This window comes from Rhamphochromis sp. 'chilingali', assembly GCF_963969265.1.
Source record: "Rhamphochromis sp. 'chilingali' genome assembly, chromosome: 2".
NCBI classification, from domain to species: Eukaryota; Metazoa; Chordata; class Actinopteri; order Cichliformes; family Cichlidae; genus Rhamphochromis; species Rhamphochromis sp. 'chilingali'.
Genome location: NC_137930.1, coordinates 35,227,053 through 35,252,837, shown reverse-complemented (window position 1 = coordinate 35,252,837; position 25,785 = coordinate 35,227,053). Strand labels below are relative to the sequence as shown.

General features: G+C 42.1%; 3 protein-coding genes across 3 annotated transcripts in view; 2 read left to right on the top strand and 1 right to left on the bottom strand.

The window, feature by feature from the left end:
• Positions 1 to 5,925, top strand: part of tprn (taperin) — a 33,934-nt gene extending 28,009 nt beyond the window's left edge. Inside the window, exon 4 of the mRNA XM_080875895.1 lies at positions 799 to 5,925. Coding sequence (XP_080732021.1) covers positions 799 to 861 — 63 coding nt within the window. The 3' untranslated portion in view covers positions 862 to 5,925. The remainder of the gene's footprint in view (positions 1 to 798) is intronic.
• Positions 5,926 to 6,078: 153 nt separating this feature from the next.
• ssna1 (Sjogren syndrome nuclear autoantigen 1) lies at positions 6,079 to 9,708 on the bottom strand. Its single transcript, XM_080875896.1, has 3 exons — positions 9,452 to 9,708; positions 7,191 to 7,390; positions 6,079 to 6,309 (listed from the first exon to the last, which is right to left on the bottom strand). Exons 1-3 carry the CDS (start codon positions 9,501 to 9,503, stop codon positions 6,217 to 6,219), a joined length of 345 nt encoding a protein of 114 aa, XP_080732022.1. The 5' UTR covers positions 9,504 to 9,708; the 3' UTR covers positions 6,079 to 6,216.
• Positions 9,709 to 16,785: 7,077 nt separating this feature from the next.
• Positions 16,786 to 25,785, top strand: part of ehmt1b (euchromatic histone-lysine N-methyltransferase 1b) — a 53,123-nt gene continuing 44,123 nt past the window's right edge. The window contains exon 1 of the mRNA XM_080866402.1: positions 16,786 to 16,849. Within this exon, the coding sequence (XP_080722528.1) occupies positions 16,829 to 16,849 (21 nt within the window). The 5' untranslated portion in view covers positions 16,786 to 16,828. The remainder of the gene's footprint in view (positions 16,850 to 25,785) is intronic.

Genomic DNA, 25,785 nt, shown 5'->3' with positions numbered 1-25,785 from the left:
CGGCATCATTTTATAGAGTTGTAGGTGATACATTTAATGTGATGATTAGGAAAGGTTCAGGCTTCAGAATGCATTGAACAAACAGTTTCAGACAGTGTTTTTCTTTTCCTATTACCCATGAATCTTCATTCAGAGGCATAGAGACTGGTTGGCAATTGGATGCTGGCAGTTGCTGGGTGAAATTGGTTTAAGAGAGGATGCTGCACTGTAAACCTCTGTGTGATTATTTTGGTCACTTGCAGATTGCCTTAACCGCCTGTAGTTTGCATTGAAGTTGCTCTCTTATCTTCAGACACTCGTCCTTTACTCTATGAAACTACAGCCAGCACATTCCAGAAGGTGAATGGTCTCAGTTACACTTTTTCAATTTGTCTGCAAACATTTGAAGATAAGAAGCAAACTACTGGTAATCACAGCAACCTGCTAGCAAACAAAGCAATCGCATGCAAGATTTCAGTGTGACCAACTTCATTCTAGTGATTGCAGCAACCTCCAGCGACCACATGTCAACCAGTTGGGGAATAGATCTGCTCATCTTGCAACCAAACTCATCTCTAGTGCCTAATATAGTCATTTTAGGCACTGAGGCCCCGCCCACCTGCTGTTCCAGCCTTATGTCTGTAAAGGGGCAGCCAATCAGAAGAAAGGTGACTTAAAAGTAGAGGACAGAAGGTGAACTGAGGGGCTGCACCAAAACTCATATAGTAGTTTGATTCTTTCTATTCTTTCTTTATTGTAGGGTATCTTAGATTACATAACTTTATCTAATTCAAAGTATTTCTTTCTCTTTTCTCTCAGCTCACGCCGGCGGACAGCTCCTCCCTCACAGACTACAGCAGTGAGCCCGCTCTTTACTTCTGATCTGCCTGACCAATCAGCTGTACAGTAGCATCGCAGCATCTCACCCGTGGGACCAGACTGCCTCCACCTCGACACTCCAGCCGACTATAAGCACATCTTCCTGACCAGACAGGAAACATGGGTGTTTTATTTTTGTTTTTCTGGCTGATTTCCTGCCACGGCACCGCCACACGCCACGTTACCAGCTGCGCATTGGAGCTGCCGGGTGGCTGGCGTTCAATGCCCACCTTCTTTCTGAAGCTGAAGCAACAAATCTTAAAAAGAAAAGAAGAAGGGAAAAAAAAAAAAAAAAAAAAGCAGCTGGGCTGTCTTTCCCAACCCGTGATCCTCTAACAGACAGTTGATCTGTCAGCGTCCAGAATCTTCCTCCTTGCCACGCTGTAGAAGTTTTTGCTGCTTTCGAGGTTCAAATTTAGCTTCAGGTTTTATTTTATTTTATTCTTTTTGGAGGATGTCGACGAGGGAAGGAGCCGACAGAGTTCAGTGTTATCGTGGAAGCGTGTCATTACAGCAGATTGGCGGCAGATACACATAAAAATGGTGAAAGGGTGCCACAAATGCATTTCTTTGTTCTCTTTTTTTTTTCTTTTTTTATCCGCATGTTTTGATTTGAGTCCAGCACTTCTGTTGGTTCTGTCTTACTGTAAAGCTTCTCTATGCCTTTTTTTTTTTTTTTTTTGTTAGGTTTTGTATATTTTCTGGCAGACTATGTACTGATTGAAGCTGCTGGATTTTTTTTTTTTTTTTTTTTTTTTTTTGGCAAGCAAACTTCAACACGCTTCACTTCTTCATGTGACGAGGGAGGAAACATATGCACCCCACGCCCCGGGATCAGTAGCACCTCTCATTCCTTATTAAATGCTTGATAAAGTGACCTTGGCCAACAATGTCTGTATGTCCGTATTGCTGAAATCACGTGTCCGTATATCTGCTCTGGAAAGCTGGTAGACCTCCCGATGCCTTTCCTCAGCTCTTTGTGTATTTATTCCTGCTTAACGTTGAAGTTTGCATGTCTGAAATCTGCTTTTTTTTGAGGGGGGGGGGGTCGTTTTGTTTGTTTTTGGTTTTTTGTACAGATGTTTGCTGGTGAGGGCTCCGAAAGATCCCCGCCAGACCAGTCAGACCTCATCTACTTTCACATTCCACAGGGAAAGAAGGCGGTCCACTTTGAAGGCAACAGTGATTGTGATTGATCATTAAAAGAAAAAAAAAAAAGGCGTTTTGTGAGAAAGAATGAAAGTGTGTCTGTGTGTGTCTGTCTTTTTTTTTTTTTTTATTATTCATATTTTTATATGCTCATAATGCCAACTGATTAAAGAGTTCCTGTAAAGGCCTCGCATCCACTCTTCGGCCAGTATTGTTGTACTGTCTCCACTGGGATTCATCTCTTCTGCTTATTATTTCATGTATTTTTTTACATTTTATTTCTCCAATCAGATGCAATTTGTTTCTTTGCCGTCAGGAGCTTTGTCTTTCTCTCTGATGGATTTACAACTTATATGTTTCGTCCGGGAGTCTTGGTTGATAGATGTCTTTGCACTGTCATGCTTTTAGCTTTGTTTTGCACCTCATGAGGAAGTAAGAGTGGGCTGTAGAGGAAATGTGCACTTAAAAGAATGAGAAGCCTACAGACTGGTGACAAATTAGAGGAGAAGGTTAAAAGCGTCTCAATGACGTGCCTCCAAAACACGATGATGTCATCTAACACGTTGGAGACTGTAGCGCTTGATTCTTAATGATGTCATCCTCATTAATCCATTCAGTGACATCCCACCTGTTTCCTTTCAAGATCGGGGAAGGGCATTATCATCCTGTAAGAGACCACTTCCATCAACCATGCCAGCAAAATTGCCCCCTGAGGGCATATATGGGGTTAAAGGGTTCAGGCTTTTCCTTTAATTTGTCACCAACCTAAATTTGGTTGAAGAGTTACATTTCAAAGAAAAGCCTGACTTAAGTCTAAGTCAGGGTTTTGATTGGGGTGGACTGATATATCAGTTTAGATTGCACTGATTGATATTTAGATATTCTGAAAGAAAAAAGGTGGGGATAATCTGTGCATTTCTAATTTCAATCCCATGTCTCAGTCGGCATGAATGAATTAAAATTTGAAATGAAACTCTTCAGCCACACACAATTGAATGCATCGCGATGAATGCCATGACCACTTTGTTTTCTTTTGCCACTCTAGTCTTACGATTGTTTGGCCTTGTCACTGTGACCAAAAACAGCAGCCCGAAGTGCAGTTTCGCCACACAGGTCCACAGGGACTTCATCTTTGTCCGCCTACAAAATCTCTCCAACCCCCTGCTGGTGTACACCGATTTGAAAGAACCACGAACTTTGGATGTTTACTTCATGCGCTCAATGTGACTGCTCAGCACTGCTTCTGTTTCAGAAGACTGAATGTAATTTTTTTTTCAATAAATTTCCTGTGGTATGATTATCAGCTTACCAGAAAACATCACATTGAACAGTGAGCCCTGTTATTGTTTCTCCAAACTTTAGCATGGCTGGATTTGACCTTCAATACATTTCTCTGAAAAGGTCTCAAACTGGCAAAAAGTTAGTAATAATGAACACATTTCCATCTATTGCAGTATACATTTTACTTGGTCTGGTTCAAAATAGCTGGACTTTCTTTGTGTTATGTGGCTTGACAAAGCCTCAATTCCCAATCAAGCGATAAAAGCTTTCACAACAGCAGTTATCAGCTTCCTTTATTAGTCCAAGCTTTCTGCTTCAGCCTGTGTGCGCACTCACGTACAAGGAGGCATTGGACACACTTTGGCTTTCATTCTGCACAAAATCAATCAATTGAGCATATCCTGCTAATATTTTAGATATGAAAAGAGAGAAAACTTACAAAAAGACCCAGAAGTCTTCCCTGGTGCTGCTTAGTCAAGAGAGCCTTTCTGCAGAAAATCATTTAAACATTAAAGGGTACTCGGCCTGATGAAGTAATAGAAGAGGAAATCAGTTTTTTCCATCACCAACCAAATCTGTGCAAATTCCTGCTAGAAGAAAATGCACAGTTTGTGCTGCTGTAACTTGAAAGCAGAGCTTCATTCAGTGGTAGTGGTAATATGGCACTCACAAGATTGAAGGTATAAAATATATGAACTTGGAATACAGATCACCTTTAAATTTAGTTTACCAGATATAGTTTAAGCCTAGTTCAAGAGCAAAAAGCCAAATTTAGCCCATTGAACCTCCATGCCAGGGAAATAAAGCCTAAAAGTGAATCAGTAAATTCTGAAATCAAAACTTGTGAGGTTGGCTGCTCTGGATTGGGTTATGTGTCTGGCTTTTGTTACTAAAAGAAAGCCACCTCTGAAAACACTAAAAACTACGCTGGATTATACCTTGCTAACCCAATAATCTCTCCAATATCCTCCAATACACTCGACAATTCCCTGTCACTTGTAGCTGTGCAAACACAATCTGCAGAAACTCGACTACGGTGCGTCTCATGATCAAAGACAACAGATAATCAAGGATCACCTCAGAAAAAGCGAGGACCACTGATTGAAACTTGTTGTTCACTGTGGTGTTTACAGAGTGCTCTATCATATGAGAGGAAATGAATGAAAACTGCTTGAAACACAAAAATCTTGGGTATGTAAACGAAAACACCAAAAAAATGTTAAGTATGCTTGATTTGTAGGCATGGATATAAATCCTCCAAACACACTGATTAAAGGAGACCCATAATGCTCATTTCCATATTCTTATTTGTGGACCCTACCAGAATAGCTGTGCATGATAGAGAGGTTAAAGTAATTCTTAGTCTGAAATGAGCTGATTTAACTGCAGCTTACTTCTGATTGGCTGCCCCTCACAAGCAACCACAGGTGGGAGGGGCCTCTGTGCTCGAGATGACCATACTAGTGATATCCATGCTTTCTGATATCAAATAGAACCAAGAGTAGAAAAAACTGCTAGAAACTGAATGTTTTAAACAAACTTTTGTCTCTCAGAGTTTATGACCATAAAAGCATTGCGGGTCCCCTTTAACTGAGCCCTGCTTGGACCTCCTTTGGAATTGTGGCTAATGGTCACATGACACACCTGTGGATCCATCAACCTGTGGTAACTGCTGCCTCTGTTGACCAAAACCCACTCTGCGGTACTCTTTTTGCTCTCTCTGTGAACTGAAGGACCAAACTGTGGGCAAACTTCACTGATCTCGTCTTAAATGGCACCAGCAAGAACTTTTCTGATGGCCAGAGACGCAACACTCAACTTTAGCGCTTCTGAAGTGTACACACCGACTCTTGCCGCAGTGTCCCAACCCCGTCTTTGTCTATGCCCGATGCAAAATGAGCAGTTTGTGTTGGTCACTCTGTAGCAACACTGTGGTAGAAAGCTTGCTCATCTTTTACTTTCCACCCTCCTCTCGTCTGTAAATCTACATCGCAGCAGATGTGCTTACTGTAAAGTTATTGTCAATGATTTGGGCAAGTGAAAAAAAAAAAGTGATGTCATACTTGTACAAATGAAAGCTCAATAAATAGAAGACTTGAAGAAATGCGAGTGCTCTAGCCTTTCTTGTCTATGAATTAAACTATGCGCCAAGTATGACTTCTACGCATATGGGTTACTTTATTATTTGGGAATGTCTGATGGGGAAAAAATAAGCTTAAATCCCTTAAAAAACAAAACCTGTTAGAAATCTCAGTTCTAATAAGTCTAAAGTGGTGGATGAACCACATGGGAACAAACATTTTTATACACAACAAAACAAGGACATTAATCTAGAACACAAATAGGAAAAAAAAACCTCAGTGGGTAGAAGCAGCCCTTTTGGAGCCATGCAAACAGAATAAAGGTGACAAAAGGTGCACTAAAGAGGCGACAGCGTCCCCCAAAAGAAGAGGAATTGTTTGGTGAACTGAGTAGAAACCATCGCGCTCTCCTCAACTTGCACAGGTAGTCTTCCTCCCCTCACCCCAACTGGTCATGGCAGAGTGTTGAAGAGATCCCAGGAGTCACCACTCTACTTGACACTGGCATTCACCAACAATATGCTTTCCCAAAATACCAATTGACCCACTGCCAAACCCATCACGTGTCATACGGTGTGAAGTCTGCCACAGCATCTCCAGACTCTGCTGGTGGTCTCTGGAGAATGCCAATTAAGCTGAATGAGAACTATGCCTATGCCTCTCACTCAACAAGCAAAACAAACAAATTGGAGTTTTAACACAAAGAAAATGTTAGGAAATACATTTATTGAATCCAGAAACTTACAACAAAGGTTTAAATATATTAAAAATTAGTCCAAAGTGGGGAATAAACTGCCTCAGAAGCCACAGTCAGGTGAGGTCAGGTGCACAGTTTTGCTCCTCGCCTTCAGTGCTCCGTCCTCCGAGGCTCCGTGGCTTTACTGAGGTTTCCTGCCTCCTGCTTTAGGACGCTCAGGAGAGACTGGGAGCTCTCCAATATCTGCAGGAGTAAAAACAAAACAACATGAACTAACTTGTGCAGAAACTCAGAGGAAGTGTGGGGTGCACTTTAGAAGCAATTAAAGAAGGGGTCCAGGCTTGGCCAATTTGTTGCTTTTTAATCAGAGCAGCTCAGGAGTGTTTGTTTACAGTGATTAAGTGAGAGCACAAAGGGAGTTCAGCATCAGCAGGTGGGATCTTACTGACATCCAGTACAGCAGCCAAAAGCTTCTGTGGCCATACCCAACTTTTAATTAGTTCTTGAATCAACGCTTGAGACAGAGCTTTTCTGGTTGATGCAGACAGTCCAACAAACAGCTATTGTTTTAACACCTTATAACCACTGATCCATTACTCATGCACTAATAAAGGTATCCCACCCCCGCCTCTCCTTCCTCCGAACGTCTGCAGCTGGTATTACCCAGCAAACTTGGGTGAGAAGCAGTTGTGGTATGAGGCTGTTGTGCCAAAAATTACTTGCTATTTTGAGTTAGAAATAACATTTCTGTCACAAGGTAGAAGCAGCCATGGTGTGACTACATAAGATCCTTTATATTACAAAGACCCTACAATCAGATGACCTATCAGCAAGCACTTGGCAACAGTGGGAAGGAAAAACTCCCTTTTAACAGGAAGAAACCTCCGTATAATGCAGAATAATATATAATACAGAACATCAATCAACATGGAAATTCTTGCTGGGTTTGCTGTTATGCAGAGCTCCGTTTGTTCTCCATTCGCCATGCACCTGTTATGTGATATTGATTAACTTTGCAGAAGAGCCACATGAATTTAAATTTTTTTAAATTTTGCCTTTATAAATACCTGTGTAAACAAAAACTCAGCATATGAAAACCACTGCAGGCTCGGTCATTGACACACCTTGGTGTATGCAGCCTCCGTCTCGGCGATGGTGCGGTCGAAGGTGGCGCGTGCGGCGAGTCTCTGCGTCAGGCTCTCGTTGACTCGGCTCAGCTTCTCCGAGAGGACACGGATGTCGTGCTGCAGCCGCTCCTTTTCCTCTTCCTCCTGCTTGATCTGTCGGTTCAGCTCATCCCGCTTCGAGCAAAGCTCCTCAATACCTGATCGAGAGGGAAAGGTGGGATTAAACTAGAGCCTCAGTAGATCTCCTCGGGACTCAGACAGATGATTTCTGCCATAATTACGCAGCCCAAACACAGACATGGATACAGTAAACTAGGGGTGGGCGATATAAACGATATACAATAGAAACTGTATAAATTTGGCCAATGATAGAGATTTTGACTATACCGCTCTATCGCTCGTTGATGATGTCATCAAGCTGCGCCTGTTTTGGTCGAAAGCATTGCAGCAGCTAAAACCATTATCATCTGCAAATTATGGCGGGCCACAGTCATAGCAAAGAGATGAAGCACTTTTGAAATATGGGGAAAGCCAAAAACTGCGCTTCCTCCACTTCCGTAACAGTGATTCATTAATGTTGAATTCTCTCGCAGCTGCTCTATCCCCATGTTGTTGCAGTATATTAATGACAAACCTCGTATTGTGGATGAATGATCTCAGTTGTTCTCCTGACTGAAGTTTGGCCCGTGTATAGCATCCTGCTATGTGATTGCATTTGTCCCTGACCACCAGAATCCCTCACGTTAACTTTTATCGAGTGGAAAAAAGTTGGCGTTCATCCTCCAGCTTCACTGTGCTAATGTTATGCTAACATAGCTGTGTCGCTAGCAGTCACGTAGCACAACATTATATACCAGGTAGTCCAACTTCAGTACCCCTGCAAACGCCACTGCTGTTTAGTTTTCTGTCTTCATTTATGTTGGAAGTGGTAGCAGAGCTGTACGTTTGAATTAGTTTCAAAAATCTCTCAGTCAGAACATGGTATTTTATGTTTAGGTGGAAACTAGCGAGCTAACTTCCTGTTAACTTCTAACTCCGTTAAATTTAATAAATTCTGTTTTCATGGATGTAAAACTTAATTGTTACACCCGATAAAGCAGAAACGCTGATGATTTAATTAAAGATGAAAGGATTTAGACCGTTTTTAACTCTTAGTGTTTGTTTGACTTTGGGACCTGAAGCAGATGGAGTTTTGGACCCAGATTACTCCGCGAAGCTCCTCACGACTGCAGCTGTAATGCTCTGACAATCCATCAAGCAGTGCAGCTTACCAAAGTTGTACTAAAACATTTTTTAACAGATTTCTGCACGCCCAAATCGGTTCAAGGTCAGTAAGCACAACCAGAATTCATACATAAGGCACACTCAATTTTTGAGAAAATTAAAGGATTTTAAGTGTGCCTTATAGTATGGAAAATACGTTATATGGAAGAAAAGAATATATCGTGATATATATCGTTACCGCACATGCTTCAAATTATATCGCGATATGAATTTACTGGTCTTAATTTTCATTTGAGTGAGTGAAATGGTTTAGCCACTTGGACTAAAAAAGTAGGATTAGTGCTTCCCTAATTCCAGCAGACCAGAAACAGATTAACCAACACCTGACATGTGACAAGCTTCAGCTTCACTGGTCTTTTATCTTCTAAAACTTTTGAGAGAAGAAGAAAAAGTGTCAAATTGACTGCTGCAAGCACTCAGAGCTGATACCTGTTAACGCCATTTGCGCCAGTGTGGAGCGCAAAGGGTTAAAGGTGATCTGAGGAGGTTAATCAGATTATTAGGCGAGGTGCAGAATCACAGGTTAACCTCTCAAAAAAAAGGACTTTTATCGGTTTTAGACAAAATTACAGGCAGCAAACTTTCTTTAACACAAGGGTGTTAACATTGCAAGCTGGGACCAGAACACTGGCTCCCCAAAGAATCCACTCCGGCCGCAGAATAGCTCATTAAAATAAACCCAATATGACAAGACAAGCCATCTGAATAAAAATGCTACAAAACACACATAAGGAGAACACAATAGAATTTAACACAATAAGTAAACCCGAGTATTGTTCTCTGGTGACAGTGCAGGCTACAATATGCTTGGTCTACATATTCTCTTGCGAAATTAAAGCGCAATAGTCATTTACTAGGCAAATATGCTTAATTTATATATTAACCAGTAAGTATACTACAATTTAAATTTAAGCCGCTAACACTGTTATGCTAATCAGTCCAATGTGTTATTGACAGTAAATAGGCTCACTCACATTTGACCAGCTCGTTGTTGTAGGTCTGCAGAGCCGCAGCTTGTTGGGTCATGTCGGATTTTAGGTCAACCTTCACCGGATTATATCGGACTTTAAACGCGAGGTACTCGGTCGGCTAGCTCGTCATCTATCCCTAGGAGCTAAACAAGCCGGGGTGGACCAAATATTCAGCACTGTTTATTCAGCAAACCTCCTTGAAAAGCAGAGCCCGTACATGGCGGGTTTCCCAGACAACTCAAACCCAGGAGGAACTACCGGACACCCAACCAGAGGCGATAACTTGGAAGAGAGTCTACTTCCTGTTAAAAACATTGTGTAGAAATGAACTGGAGTTTAGAAGGTTGCCAGCAGATGGCGCACACGACCAAGACCTCAGATAATAGGAGTAATTATAACGAAACGGCTAAAGCAATCGTTTGCAAATGCTTCTACATAAACAGCCAAAATGTTATTTTACTTTTGTTCTCCAAGGCAATAATAATGAATTCGAAATTATATAATATCGACTCGTTACCAAAACCATCTCATGAGCGCCCCCTATCAAACCAGAAGTCGATAGAGCGAGAGTTCTTATATTAAGAGATATCTGACCTTCTTCTCCACTGTGTTTAACACCGATAATGTCCGGCTTGCGCCCTCTGGCGGACAACAAAACCTACTGTTAAATTAAGTTGCTGTTGAGAGTTACTGTTTACCATTTAACCACAGGTATCCTCAATTTCCCATGCATATATTAGATGCAGTTCAACTGGACTAATGCCTAAAGACGGTTAGCTGTGCCTCATATTAGTTTTACTAGAGAGACATTCAGTACTAGAACAATCCAGAGTACACATCTGGAGAAAGTAAACATATTGGCTGCTGTCAGTGCTACCCACAGCCTCCAAGTAGATATACCTATGGTATCAATTTCAAAATACTGCATCACCTGAAGTGATCACACTTACAAGATTTTCATAAAACTTGACCTTGAGTAGATCTTTGGTATCAATTTGCAGCTGCTATGTCATCTAGTTCTCAAGTTATCGGATTCACGTTGTTTGGGAGATTCCTCAGCGGCTGCTGCTGAGAGAGAAGCTATATTACTGAGCACATGACAGACAAGAAGCAGTATGTGAGGGTGTCCAGTACTCTGTCTGATTGGTGCAGTACAGGAAAAGAAAAAAAAATTCCTCCATAGCCATGTGCGAGACTGATAAAGTCAGAAAATGATTACTTAAAGTTATTGCTGCTAAAGGTGGTCCTACAAGTCACTGAATCAGTGTGTTTTTCACACACTGCTTCTGCATTTTAGGCTTTATTAAATAAATTATGACATGTTGTAACATTTCTCATGTTACTGTTCAACTCAGGTTTTATTTTAATAATTTTAGATTTGCAGTTTGCCTACTGGTCTGGAATTGGGGTGGATGACGCTGTCATGTACCTGTTGCAGCAATCCCTCTCTCACCTAGAGCAGGCGGGGAACGCTGTGAGGATCATGTTTTTTGACTTCTCCAGTGCTTTCAACACCAACCAGCCTACACTAGGGAAGCTGGAGGGAACCAGAGTGGGCAAACAGCTGACTGCATGGACCACTGACTACTTAACCAACATACCACAGAATGTGAGGCTTCATGACTGTTGTCCGACGTGGTAATCTGCAGCACGCAGGGCGCCACAGGGCACGGTTCTCTCACCCTTCTTGTTCAGACTGTATACTTCTGACTTCTGTTATAATTCAGACCATTGCCACCTACAAAAGTTCTCAGATGATATAGCCATCATTAGATGCGTATCAGACGGAAATGATCAGAAATACAGGAGGGTCATCAGTGACTTTGTTGGCTGGTGTGAGACCAATGCTCTCCAAATCAACGCTAGGCAGCGCCTGTATGACCTACGACAACTGAGGAAGTTCAGGGTCTCTCCAAAGATCCTCAGGATTTTCTATACAGGCGCTGTGGAGAGCATCCTCACACAGAACATGACATCGTGGTTCGGGAACAGCTGTGTGAAGGACCAAAAAGCTCTCCAGAGAGTGATCCGTACAGCAGAACGCTGCTGCAGGATTGCTCTCCCCCCGCTTCAGGACACCTACACCAGGAGATGCCGGACTAGAGCAGCGCAGATACTGAAGGACCCGTCCCATCCAGGCAACAAACTGTTGCAACTTCTGCAATCTGGTAGAAGGTTCCGCATCTTCCGGGCAAGGACAGAGAGACTCAAGAGGAGCTTCTATCCCCAAGCCATCCGTGCCCTAAACACACACACCCGCCCTCTCACATCATCTATAATTGACTGAGACAGGACTCTCTTCCAGACACTCTAAACCAAGGCACAATGTACATTTCAATTCCTTTAATTTTAAATATGTTTATATTGTCTATCCTGTAAAATAGTCAGATGTCTATTCATATTAATGTACAGAATTCACCTGCTTGCTGCTACTACTGCACATTCACCCAGTGTATATACTATATGTGTATATATATATATATATATATATATATATATATATATATATATATATATATATATATATATATATAGAACGGTAAAGGTAACGGTGGTCCCCGTGGTAATCGGAGCACTAGGTGCGGTGACTCCCAAGCTAGGCGAGTGGCTCCAGCAGATCCCGGGAATAACATCGGAGATCTCTGTCCAGAAGAGCGCAGTCCTGGGAACAGCTAAGATACTGCGCAGGACCCTCAAGCTCCCAGGCCTCTGGTAGAGGACCCGAGCTTGAAGGATAAACCGCCCGCAGGGGCGTGCTGGGTGTTTTTTTTTATATATATATATATAATGTTCTTCCTCTACACACACACACCCCCCCCCCCCAATTTTTGCACATGTCGAGGAGCGTGTCAGGCTACATTTCACTGTGTGTTATACTTGTATAACTATGCATGTGACAAATAATAATAAAGAACCTAGAACCTAGCAAGATAAAGGAGATGGTCATAGACTTCAGGAGGAAGTCATCCCCTACAACACTGGTGAACATCCAGGGAAAACACATTGAGATAGTGGACTCATACAAGTACCCGGGTGATAACCTCAACAATAAACTGGACTGGACTACAAATACAGTACAGACAGCCTGTATAAAAAGGGCCAGAGTCGACTCCATCTGCTGAGGAGACTGAGGTCCTTTGCAGTACTCTGTTAAGGACATTTTATGACACTGTGGTAGTATCCACCTTTTTCTACGCAGTGGCCTGCTGGGGGAGTGGATGCACAAACAGGGACAGGAGGAGAAGGATTGGCAAACTGGTGCGGAGCTCTAGCTGTGTGCTGGGATGTCCTCTGGAGTCTGTGGAGGTGATGGGCGGGAGGAGGATGTTAGTAAAGGTGACATCCATCATGAACAACCCACATCACCCTCTGCATGAGTCTGGGAGTGCGCTGAGCAGCTCCTTTAGTCAGAGACTGAAACACCGTCACTGCAGGAAGGAGCGCTTTCGCAGATCATTCATCCCAACAGCAGTTAGACTCTATAACTCCTCCTCATGATGTCATGAGTCACTTGGACATTGTGGTCATCCATTGGTCATCCACGGTTACCACCTCATGCATAATGCATCTTATATATGTATGAACGTGTGCATGTATTTGTGTATGTATATGTATAAATGTACAGTCAAGTCCATAAATATTGGGACATCGACACAATTCTAAGATTTTTGGCTCTATACACCATTACAATGGATTTCAAATGAAACAAACAAGATGTGCTTTAACTGCATACTGTCAGCTTTTATTTGAGGGTATTTACAGCGGGCGATCGTGGCTCAAGAGTTGGGAGTTCGCCTTGTAATCGGAAGGTTTGCCGGTTCGAGCCCCGGCTTGGACAGTCTTGGTCGTTGTGTCCTTGGGCAAGACACTTCACCCGTTGCCTACTGGTGGTGGTCAGAGGGCCCGGTGGCGCCAGTGTCCGGCAGCCTCGCCTCTGTCAGTGCGCCCCAGGGCAGCTGTGGCTACAACGTAGCTTGCCATCACCAGTGTGTGAATGGGTGGATGACTGGATATGTAAAGCGCTTTGGGGTCCTTAGGGACTAGTAAAGCGCTATATAAATACAGGCCATTTACCATTTACCATCCAAATCAGGTTAACGGTGTAGGAATTACAACAGTTTGCATATGTGTCTCCCATTTGTTAAGGGACAACTGGCTTCTCAGCTGTTCCATGGCCATGTGTGTGTTATTCCCTTATTATCCCAATTACAATGAGCAGATAAAAGGTCCAGAGCTCATTTCAAGTGAGCTATTTGCATTTGGAATCTTTTGCTGTCAACTGCCAAGATGAGATCCAAAGAGCTATCAGTGAAGTAAGCCATCATTAGGCTGAAAAAACAAAATGCATCAGAGAGATAGCAAAAAGATCAGGCGTAGCCAAAACAACTGTTTGGAACATTCTCAAAAAGAAGGGAATGCACCAGTGAGCTCAGCAACACCAAAAGACCCGGAAGACCATGGAAAACAACTGTGGTGGATGACCGAAGAATCCATTCCCTGGTGAGGAAAACACCCCTCACAACAGTTGGCCTGATCAAGAACACTCTTCAAGAGGAAAGTGTATGTGTGTCAAAGTCAACAATCAAGAGAAGACTCCAGCAGTATGAACACAGAGCGTTCACCACAAGATGTAAACTTTTGGTGAGCCCCAAAACAGGAAGGCCAGATTAGAGTTTGACAAACGACATCTAAAAAAGCCGTCACAGTTCTGGAACAACATCCTATGGACAGATGAGACAAAATCAACTTGTACCAGAGTGATGGGAAGAGAAGAGTATGGAGAAGGAAAGGAACTGCTGATGATCCTAAGCATACCACCTCATCAGTGAAGCATGGTGGTGGAAGTGTCATGGCGTGGGCATGTATGGCTGCCAGTGGAAGTGGTTCTCTTGTATTTATTGATGATGTGACTGCTGACAAAAGCAGCACGATGAATTCTGAAGTGTTCCAGGCAATATTTTCTGCTCATATTCAGCCAAATGCTTCAGAACTCATTGGACGGCGCTTCACAGTGCAGATGGACAGTGACCCAAAGCATACTGCAAAAGCAACCAAAGAGTTTTTGAAGGGAAAGAAGTGGACTGCTTTGCAATGGCCAAGTCAATCACCTGACCTGAATCCGATTGAGCATGCATTTCACTTGCTGAAGACAAAACTGAAGGGAAAATGCCCCAAGAACAAGCAGGAACTGAAGTAGAGGCCTGGCAGAGCATCACTAGGGATGAAACCCAGCGTCTGGTGATGTCTATGTGTTCCAGACTTCAGGCTATAATTGACTGCAAAGAATTTGCAACCAAGTATTAAAAAGTGAAAGTTTGATTTACGGTTCTTATTCTGTCCCATTACTTTTGGTCCCTTAACAAGTGGGAGACACATATGCAAAATGCCAAATTCCTACACAGTTCACCTGATGTGGATGTAAATACCCTCAAATAAAAGCTGACAGTCTGCAGTTAAAGCACATCTTGTTCATTTCATTTGAAATCCATTGTGGTGGTGTATAGAGCCAAAAATGTTAGAATTGTGTTGATGTCCCAATATTTATGGACCTGACTGTATATTTAGTGTGTATGGATGTATGTGTATTTGTATTTCTTAACTTTATATTCTTGGTATACTCTTTGCATTCGTCTGCTATTGGTACCTGAGCTGTGGTAATGCAAATTTCCCCACCGTGGGATCAATAAAGTCTTATCTTATCTGATTTTTTTAAAGTTTTAAATTAGCTTTGCAACTTTTTGAATAAAATTTCTGACTTTGCTCTCATAAGTTTGAGGGCTTTTCTTGTATTTTCTTGTATTGAAGGGCCAGAGTCGTCTCTATTTTTTGAGGCGACTGAGGTCCTTCAACATCTGCCAGAAAATGCTGAGGATTTTCTATGAGTCTGTGGTGGCCAGTGCGATCCTCTATGCTGTTGCATGCTGGGGGAGCAGGCTGAGGGTCGCAGATGCCAACAGACTTAATAAACTGATCCGTAAGGCCAGCAATGTTGTGGGGATGGAGCTGGACTCCCTCAAGGTGGTGTCGGAGAGGCGGATGCTGTCCAAGATAAAGACAATGTTGGATAACACCTCCCACCCACTCCATGACATGTTGGTCAGTCACAGGAGCTCGTTCAGTGAGAGACTGAGATTACCGAAAAGCACCACTGAACGACACAGGAAATCATTCCTGCCTGTGGCCATCTCCCTGTACAACGCATCCACTTAACACACTGTTTGCTGCTACAACTACACATGTTTCTTTTCCAAATATTTATTTATAAGTGACTTATGTATGTATGTATGTATATATATGTATATATTGTACTATTCTTAGTTAGCGTATTGTCTGTCTTGTCTTAATGTTGGTTTAAAATGGAGCACTGTAACAAAAAATAATTTCCCCCAGGGATCAATAAAGTATTCTGATTCTGATTCTGATTTTATCTTATTGACAGTTTTTCCTTATACATTTTTCATTTTGTCCTTCTTTGCCCCTTATTTTGTCCTTCGTAGCCTCTAAGAGTCAAATAAGATAACCTTTATTAGTCCCACACATGGGAAAATACAGTGTTGTCAGAAAAAGAGAATTGCACTTAGTGTTATTGCACATGGGTGGATGTTTGGTCAGCTGCAAAGTCTTTGTTGTGGAGTCTGACAGCAGTAGCAAGGAAAGTCCATGTTACTACAGAAACCTTTCAAAAGCAGAATGTTTAATAAGCACGATTTTACGCTTTACGTACGTTTTATTCCAAGAAATCTGCAACTTTTTCCTTGTTTTCCCCAATTTTAGTAAATTTGCCATTTTTCCTAGTAAATGTGTGACTTTGTATTGTAATTCTGTCTTTGTTAATTCCATCCATCCATCTTATTCCGCTTTATCCAGGGCCGGGTCGCGGGGGCAGCAGCCTAAGCAGAGAAACCCGGACCTCCCTCTCCCCAGCCACCTCCTCTAGCTTATCCGGGGGGACTCGGCCAGCCGAGAGATATCTCTCCAGCTTGTCCTGGATCTGCCCCCAGGGCCTTCTCCCTAATTTGTTCATTTATTTTCTAAATTTTTGTTCTAAATTTTGGTAACCTTTTCCATTTTTTCTTTGTAAATATTTAATTTAAAAATTTAGTTCTAAATTTGCAAAAAAATGTTTTTGTTCTCCTCAGAAATTTGAGAGCTTTTTCTTGTACATTTCCAAATTTTGTTCTAGGAAATTTGACATTTTTCCCCATAAATTGATCGACTTGCCCTTGTTTGCTCCTCATTTTGTCCTTCGGAGCCGTTGATACCCCGTCTTAGTACAGAAGCTCTTCAAAAGCAGCCTTCAGGTGTGGCTTTTTTAACTTAGTGCGCGCATCAATAAGTGTGACGTAATTCCACGGTGGGCGGAGTTTACGTCCAGGCACCATGGCTTCGGTTGGGACCGAGGTGAGTGTGTGAGCTTTTTCTGCGCCAAGCTTGTTTTCCTTTTGCCCTGTTTTCCGCTCCACGGAAAATATGTTTTGTCCCGACCGGTGGACCAGCCCCCTGTGAGCGGCCGAGCCGCCGGTGTCGAACTGTCGGTTCGCGTCAAATTGGCCGCTGCCAGCCTTGGAGTCTTTTGCTTTTGTGCTGGACCGGAGGGCAACTGAATGTGCAGGAAGATGCTGCGCCCCGGAAAATGAATACTCTGTGCAGGCACGTTGTTCGCTTTGTGCCGGGGTCTGATTATACATGGTCCCGGGTTGTGTCACTGTCCTGCCTGTGTCCAGCTTTAGCGGTTCAAAATAAACCACATACACACCTTAAACTTGCATTTTTAGCCAATATTCTCAAAGTTCTTGCTGCACTGTTTGTCTCCGGCTCACTGGTGGCTAATTTGTACACTGTTTTGTAGCTAGCTGTTAGCAGCGATGCTAGCTAACAACAGAATGCTCACTTTTAAATTACTAAAAAAACCCCGGATTCCAGCGATTGTCCTCTTTACACCGATCGGTCTCGATTTATTCCCCAACAGTGCGGTTAAACGCTCGACTGATAATGCTATCTCCACGGTGGTGTGCTGTAACTGATGCAGTCAAATGAAGCCAGCACTGGCAGAGCTGCAACAGCCTCCCATTGCATACATATGGCGCCAGATCCGGATTCACCTTTTCACTCATTATTTCTCTTTTTTAACCTTTCAATTATGATTTGAATTATTCGTCGATTGAAGGCTGATCTGTGTTGGATATTGTCACGGCTCTCAGTGTTGCTGGCTGTTTTGTAGGTGCATTGATTTGATTTGCTTTTACAGGAAGGTTTTAATGGTGAAGGTGGATCATTTCAGCTGATCGGCATGTGCAAAGCTGCCACAGCTTCAGTCTCTGGTGCTTCATTTCTTTTTAGTAGATATGGCAAATATGGTATGCTTGCTTTGTTCGGCAGAGGTCGCTCCAACAGTGCTGAGAGTATCTCGGGGTGTAGCAGAGAAAGGTGTAGGGCATTGAGCTGTTGAGCTACTTCCGTTTACGCTCATATCTGGTGTGTGAGTGTGTTTGTTATTTGATGCATTTGCCCTCAATGGGCCACTTCACCTGTTTTAAAAAGGAGGAAAATGAGGAAATATGCGTGCCAATCTCATGGTTTTAAGCTGATAATTTCAGGCACCATGTTGGAGTACAGTCGGTGGAATTGGAAGGCTTTATTTTTCATGTGATAGAAATGATATGAATGAAATGTTGGACCTTTCATTTTAAAAATTAAAAGACACATTGGTTATCAGATTGGTTATTAACAGGCAACCTGAGTGAATGTTTGAATAAATGAATGCTAAAAGGTAAATCCCTGAAAAAATATATTTCTTCTACTTCACCCCCTCAGAACCAAAGTAAATCAATTTTACACCCACTTCAATAGTCACAATCTAAACCCAGAATTGTGTTTTTATCACCAACTTTAAGCATTATCCCTGTTTGAGTTTCAAACCTGCTCCAGTTTATTGTGGGACTATAATTTACATGTTTGTGAGACCAACAGGGTCTGTGTGGTTCCCTGTGATATAAATTTTATCATCAGATGGTGAGTGTAGTGTGAGGGTTTGTGCAAATGGCTAGGGCTGGGCCATATTATACCGTTCACGGTAATACCGGTATAATGTTAGGCAACGATAGGAAAATGAAATATCGCGATAGAATGGGAGTAAAACGCGCATGTGCAGTGCCTTTGTTTTCATACGCACATGGCCGATTGTTGAGTGAAACAGATGAACCAGAATTGGTTTGTAAAAATGGTGCAACTTCAGTGATGTGGAACTGGTTTGGTGTTTGTCCGTCAGATACACAACAAAGCACATTTTTTTGCAGAACATGCAAGCGGCCGTTGTTATTGTCATATTTGTCGGACTAAGATGCTCTTAAATCTGGGAGTAATCTGGGTCCTAAACTCCGTATACTTCAGGTCAAACAACACTGCAGTATCACTTAGAGTTAAAAACTGTCTAAATTCTTTCATCTTTAATAAAACGATCAGCATTGCTGCTTTACCAGGTGTAACTATAAAGTTTAACTTCCAGGCATCCATGAAAACAAAAGTTATTACATTTAACGGAGTTAGAAGTTAGCAGGAAGCTAGCGGAAGTTAGCTCGCTAGTTTCGCTAGTTACCTAAGCATGATATAGCATGTTCTGACGGAGAGATTTCTGAAAAAAATCAAACGTACAGCTCTGCTATCACTTCCAACATAAATGAAGACAGGAAACTAAACAGCAGTGACGTTTGTAGGGTTACTGAAGTTGGGCTAGCTGGTATATAATGATGTGCTACGTGATCGCTAGCGACACAGCTATGTTAGCATAACATAAACAGTGAAGCTGGAGGACGAACACTAACACTTTTCCACTTATAAAAGTTAACGTGAAGGTTCTTCATGGTTAGAGACAAATGCAATCGCATGGCAGGATACTGTAAACGGACCAAACTTCAGTCAGGAGAACAACTGAGATAATCCATCCACAATACGAGGTTAGTCATTAATATACTGCAACAACATGGGAATAGAGCAGCTGCCAGAGAATTCAACATTAATGAATCAATGGTACAGAAGTGGAGGAAGCAAGAAGAATGAGTTTAATAAAGTTTGATTTATCTGACTGCTTTGTTTCGCTTAATGTGCCTTATAATCCCGTGCACCTTATGGTGCGAAAAATACGTACTGCACACTGCAGTTTAATGTTGCAAAGCACCTCTTTTTAACTTCAGTGGATATTATACATGGTTATGCTCAGGATATGTCAGCCCATTTCTACTGGAAATGCCTTTTGGTTAAACTTTCAGCAAGGAATTTGCATTTGCACTGTTACATTTTTATAAAGCTTTAATGTACATAAAAACCAGCTTCTTGTTTAAGTGAAAATAAATGGAAGGTTGTCTTTTTGCGCTAGTAATGTTGTGGAGTTGTATTTTGTCTCGCATCAATTATATCGTCGGTTATATCGTTATCGCAAATTTTCAAATATATATCGTGATAAATATTTTTGGCCATATCGCCCTGCTCTACAAATGGCTAGCTTTTTGTTTTTGTTTATTTTTTGCAACCACATGCACTTGTCCACAAATTTACATGATGGACCATAAACTACACATACGGTCCAAGCAGTAGACTTTAGGTGGACTTAGAGCTGGGCGATATAAGATTTTTTCATATCACGATATGTTTTTTTTTTCATTTCAGGCGATAACGATATATATCGCGATATAAGCCAAATAACTATATTTGTAAGATTTAAATGTGCCGTTGCTCACAAGTAAAATGTGAAATAATCAGCAGCTTGTTTTGATTTAAATATTTATTTCCCATAATAAGTTCAACAGGGTAGATGTACTTAAGGAACATGAGACTTTTTCAGATAAATAAAGGCAAATATTGCAAACTACACAAAAGGCAGCCGCTAAAGCGTTTAAGTTTCAAAATAGAACAAACAAAACAGACTACTAAATTGTCAATTCCACTTAGAAACAAAATATTATTTTTCTAAAAATAAATCTTAGTTTGTTTTACAGAAGAACAGACAAAATTGACTAACTTTTGTCAATATCAAATAAACTGAGAACTAAAAGGAAATTCTCAATCTCTCCTTGTTGTATAGCTTAGCTTTTCTAACAGTTTTAACAGTTACTTTAGTCTGACAAAAGCCGAATGACGAATTAGCGCTTCCAGTCAGAGATTGAGCATGCACCGGTTTATTGTATTTCCAGACTTGCTTTCAGCACAATTTACAGTGCGCACTGCTCTGTTTTTGTCAGACTTGAAATAGCCGAAATACCTTCACACTACGGAACTTCTATGGCTCTTCCGTTCGACAATCTCTCCGGCATTGGAACCATCATCTGTTTTCTCTTCGGTAACCTTCGGTCATGCTCTCGGTTGATTTTTCTCTAGTCAGCACACTCATTTCCTCCATTACCCGGGCGGCACTGCGGCTGGCTGCTTGCCAAACAAATACACATGTGCGGCTTGGCACTTGTGCTGTACGTAACAAGTCACGTCACGTGACGCTGCGGCTGTGATTGGTTTGGCTCTGCGCTACTTAATTTGGATTGGCTGCTCCTTTCTTTCTTTCTTTCTTTCTTTCTTTCTTTCTTTTTTTTTTTTTTAAAGAGGACAAGAGCGGTGAGGTCTATCGCGATAGTTTAACTTTTCTATCGAGAAAAAGTTATTTCGCAATACATATCGTTATCGTTCTATCGCCCAGCTCTAGGTGGACTTTAAAGCCATACAATAAGGAGGACTACTTGGCTGTTGGGTTTCTGTGTCTACATCATGGTATAAGTGTGGCATTAGTATCCATAGCATAGAGTAAATAGTCACCGAAACGTCACGTCTCGTGGTTCAAGCCACGCTTTGTTTCATTTGGGCTTGTTGTGCACTGCTAAGTTTATGTAAACTAGCGTAGTTGGATTGAAGACATGAGTGTTAGATAATTCAAATTCAAATTCAAATTTTATTTGTCACACACACACAACCATACACAGTATGACATGGGGGTGAAATGCTTGTAGCTGTACAATGCCCGACCATTAAATGACAGAAGAAAAGTTTTACAATATTTACAATTTACAGTTTACTACAAAAATTTACAAATTAACTTAGGAATTTACAGTAAAGAATGTGCAAATAGCAGAGGAGATTATAAAGATAAGGATTATAAATTATAGGAATTATAGGATTATAGGAAATGTGTGGTAGTGCGTGTGGTGACGTGTGTGAGAGTCCAGTCTTATAGTGACGTGTTTGGGAGAGTCCAGTCCTACACCTGGTTCAGGCCCCGAATAGCCTGGGGGAAGAAGCTCCTCCTCATTCTCTCTGTTTTGGCCTTAAGGGAGCGGAAGCGCGTCGCAGACCTCAACAGTGAGAAGAGTCCATTGTTGGGATGGGAGAGGTCCATCATAATCTTCCTAGCTTTGGACTTGCACCGCTTGGTGTAGATGGACAGCAGGTCAGGGAGCTCTGATTGAATGATGCGTTCTGCCGAGCGCACCACCCTTTGCAGATCTCGTCTGTCCTGCTTGGTGCTGTTCCCAAACCAGGTGCAGATGTTTGCCGTCAGGACGCTCTCGATGGTGCAGGAGTAGAAGTTCTTGAGCACCTTCAGTGGCAGATGGAAGTCTCTAAGTCTTCTGAGGAAGAAGAGACGCTGACGGGCTTTCTTAACCAGGGTGTTGATGTGACAGGACCATGACAGGTCCTGAGTGATGTGGACACCCAGGTATCGGAAACTGTCCACTCTCTCCACTGGCGTGCCACTGATGATGAGGGGTTTGTAATTCCTCGCCTGCTTTGTAGTGAAGTTCACGATCAGCTCCTTAGTCTTGCTGATGTTTAGGAGGAGGTTATTCTCCTGACACCAGGTCTCCAGGTTCCTAATCTCCTCCAGGTAGGCCGTCTCGATGTTGTCGGAGATCAGGCCCACAACAGCAGTGTCGTCAGCAAACTTGACAATGGAGGTGGTGTCGGATGTGGCTACACAGTCATAAGTGTACAGTGAGTACAGCAGGGGGCTTAAAACACAGCCCTGAGGCACTCCACTGCTGAGTGAGATGGAGGGGGAGACTTGTTTTCCCACCCTCACTGATTGGGGTCTGTCTGTGAGGAAGTTGAGGATCCACTGACACAGTGATGAGCTGAGTCCTAGATCCGTCAACTTGGTGAAAAGCTTAGAGGGAATTATTGTGTTGAATGCTGAACTGTAGTCCACGAACAGCATCCTAACATAATTCCCTCTGCCAGTGTCCAGGTGACTCAGGGATGTGTGGAGCAGGTGAGATATGGCATCGTCTGTGGAACGATTAGTCCGGTAAGCAAACTGAAGTGAGTCGATGGTGGCAGGAAGTGAAGAAGTGATGTGATCTCTCATCAGTCTTTCAAAACACTTCATCACAATCCGGTTGTTCAGTGATGACGCGACGAATCCTACTTCCGGGTCTAAAGTAGTCTGCGTTTAATATGGCTTTTGTGTTGTTAACATGTTTAATGTTATGTATTTTCTTCTATTTAATCTCAAAAAGCTCCTAAAACAGTCAGTGATCACTGTTGACCTCCCTCGGCTTTTATTACCACTAACCATTTATTTAAGCTCAGTTTTTAAAACCTTAGGATGTAACTACAGCCCAGCCCATGCAGCAGTATATGAATGACTAACCTCGTATTGTGGATGGATTATCTCAGTTGTTCTCCTGGCTGAAGTTTGGTCCTTTTACAGCATCCTGCCATGCGATTACATTTGTTCCTGACCACCGAGAACACTCACGGTAACTTTTATCGAGTGGAAAAAAAGTTAGCTTGTTTATATTATGCTAACATAGCTGTGTCGCTAGCGGTCACGTAACACATTATATACCAGCTAGCCCAACTTCAGTAACCCTACAAACGTCACTGCTGTTTAGTTTTCTGTCTTCATTTATGCTGGAAGTGATAACAGAGCTGTACGTTTTAATTTGTTTCCAAAACCCCGCAGTCAGGACATGCTATATTGTATTTAGATAGAAGCTAGCGAGCTAACTCCCTGCTAACTTCTAACTCCGTTAAATGTCATAAATTCCGTTTTCATGGATGCCTGGATGTTAAACTCAATTGTTACACCTGGTAGAGCAGAACGCTGATCATTTTATTAAAGATGAAAGACTTTAGACAGTTTTTCAACTCTCAGTAATGCCATAGTGATCGTTTGATATATGGACCTGCAGCGGAGTTTTAGACCCAGACACGGCTAGTGACGTCAGACTGAACAACCGGATTGAAGTCAGTGCTACTGGACGGTTGTAGCATCCCTGGTTGAAAAGATGGTCTCTCAAACTGATGGTTTACAATCCTTTTATTAAACAGCCGTGTATGTGAACACACCGTAAGAGCTACAACATACAGAATAAAAGACTATTAGTAAATCAAACAGTGTGTTACCTTTAACCTTTTGACTTATTCATTAATCACAAATTAATTCTCCTTACCTTACATAACAAATAACACTAAAACTTGTAAATTATTGCATATAACAGGGAAGTCGTTGCATCGCTGCCTAAACATGACGAGGTACGTTAGCGCCCTCTAGTGGGTGAAAACTTAGCCTTTATGCTTAGTAGCGGTCAGCAGCTATATGCTCCGTAAAACAACAAAATACATATCTACAGGACAAACTTTGTTACAAACCTTGTTCCCTCATCAACCAGGTGCTAAGAAACTGCTTTCGACTCAGTGTTGCACCTTAATAGCCGTTCTTTTTCCCATTCCCGTCCATTAACCATAGAGCACACCTTCTCTCTGTGCATTAAAACTCGCGCTTCTGCCATATGGTTTACGCCACTTGATTTACGGCACCTTGTCGCTCTGTGACTTTCAAAATAAAAGCATTCACTCCAACAATATAATAGCCACTCATAAGTTTACAAAACACTTTACCAAATATTAATGAGGTCATTTACACTCCCACCAAATCATTAAGAGCTTAACTGGGAATTAACTGAAGCGATAATGATTTCCTAATGAAGAAATGACCCGTAACCATTAAACTGTATGATAACACATAGTTCCATTGAACCTTAAACTTTAGAATACAGTTAAACAGTCTCTAATAGCAAAACCAGTTTCTGCACTGGGCGTTCCACTATAGAACGTTTACTTGAACATTGTCCCTTCTCAGTCTTCCTTTCTCCGAAGCAAATCCTTACTTTTCTTACAAGTCCGTCTTTGTCAGTTACTGTGTCCACTACACGTGCTAATCTCCATTCATTGCGGGGTAGATCATCCATCTTCTCCATGACAACATCTCCAACTTTCAAGTTTCTCCTTGGAGTGTGCCATTTCTGTCTTGTTGCGATGTTGGATAGATACTCCCTTTTCCAACGTGACCAAAACTGTTCTGATAAGTACTGCACCTGCCGCCACCTTTTACGTGCGTAAATATCCTCTTTGATGAATGTACCTGGAGGGGGCAGGGATATCTTTGATTTCATAGTAAGCAGGTGATTTGGCGTCAAGGGCTCTGGGCTGCTTGGGTCACTTAGGTTGTCCACCGTTAGAGGCCTGCTGTTGACAATCGCCATTGCCTCATAAAAGAATGTCCTTAACGATGCGTCATCCATTCTGCCAGATGAAAGTGAAATTGTGAAGCGCAGAATGTTTCGAACTGTCCTGATTTGTCTTTCCCATACACCTCCTGTATGGCTTGAATGAGGAGTGTGCATTTTGAAGTCACACTGCTTCTCTGCAAGAAATGTGGTAATGCGGTTGGAGTCCACTTGTTTTAAAGCTTCTTGTAGCTCATTTTTGGCTCCGACAAAGTTGCTTCCTTGATCGCATCTAATCTCACTGACTGCTCCTCTTATGGCTATAAAACAGCGGAGCGCATTGATAAAGGCGTCTGTAGTCATGTTGTCCAACATTTCTATGTGCACTGCTCTGCAGCAAAGGCATGTAAAAAGAAGTCCATAACGCTTGTGCTCTTTGCGAGCTTGTTTGGTTAGAAAAGGACCAAAACAGTCCACTCCACAGAATGTAAAGGGTGGAGATGGATCTAAGCGCTGCGTTGGGAGATCAGACATCTTTTGTTCCTCTGTGCCTCTTCTGAGTTTGCGACACTTCACACAGTGGTGTATAAAATTTGCTACGGCCTTGTTGATGCCTGGAATCCAAAATCCATTCACTCTGATCTCATTGATTGTAAAACCTTTCCCTTGGTGCTGCACCTTACTGTGGAAATGATCTATTATTAGTTGAGTGACATGGTGACCTTTTGGAACTATCACTGGGTGTTTCAGTATTGAGGAGAATGAAGCATCTTTAAGTCTTCCTCCCACCTTAAGGAGTCCATCAGTATCAAGAAAAGTGTCCATTTGAAACAGTTTACTTTTGTG

What these genes read in the sequence shown, in the direction of transcription:
- ssna1 (XM_080875896.1), bottom strand. Translation starts at nt 9,503, where the DNA reads ATGACCCAACAAGCTGCGGCTCTGCAGACCTACAACAACGAGCTGGTC. An exon ending in CAACAACGAGCTGGTCAAAT is followed by an intron (nt 7,391 to 9,451) that starts GTGAGTGAGCCT and finishes CCTCTCGATCAG; the next exon opens with GTATTGAGGAGCTTTGCTCG. An exon ending in CGGAGGCTGCATACACCAAG is followed by an intron (nt 6,310 to 7,190) that starts GTGTGTCAATGA and finishes TTACTCCTGCAG; the next exon opens with ATATTGGAGAGCTCCCAGTC.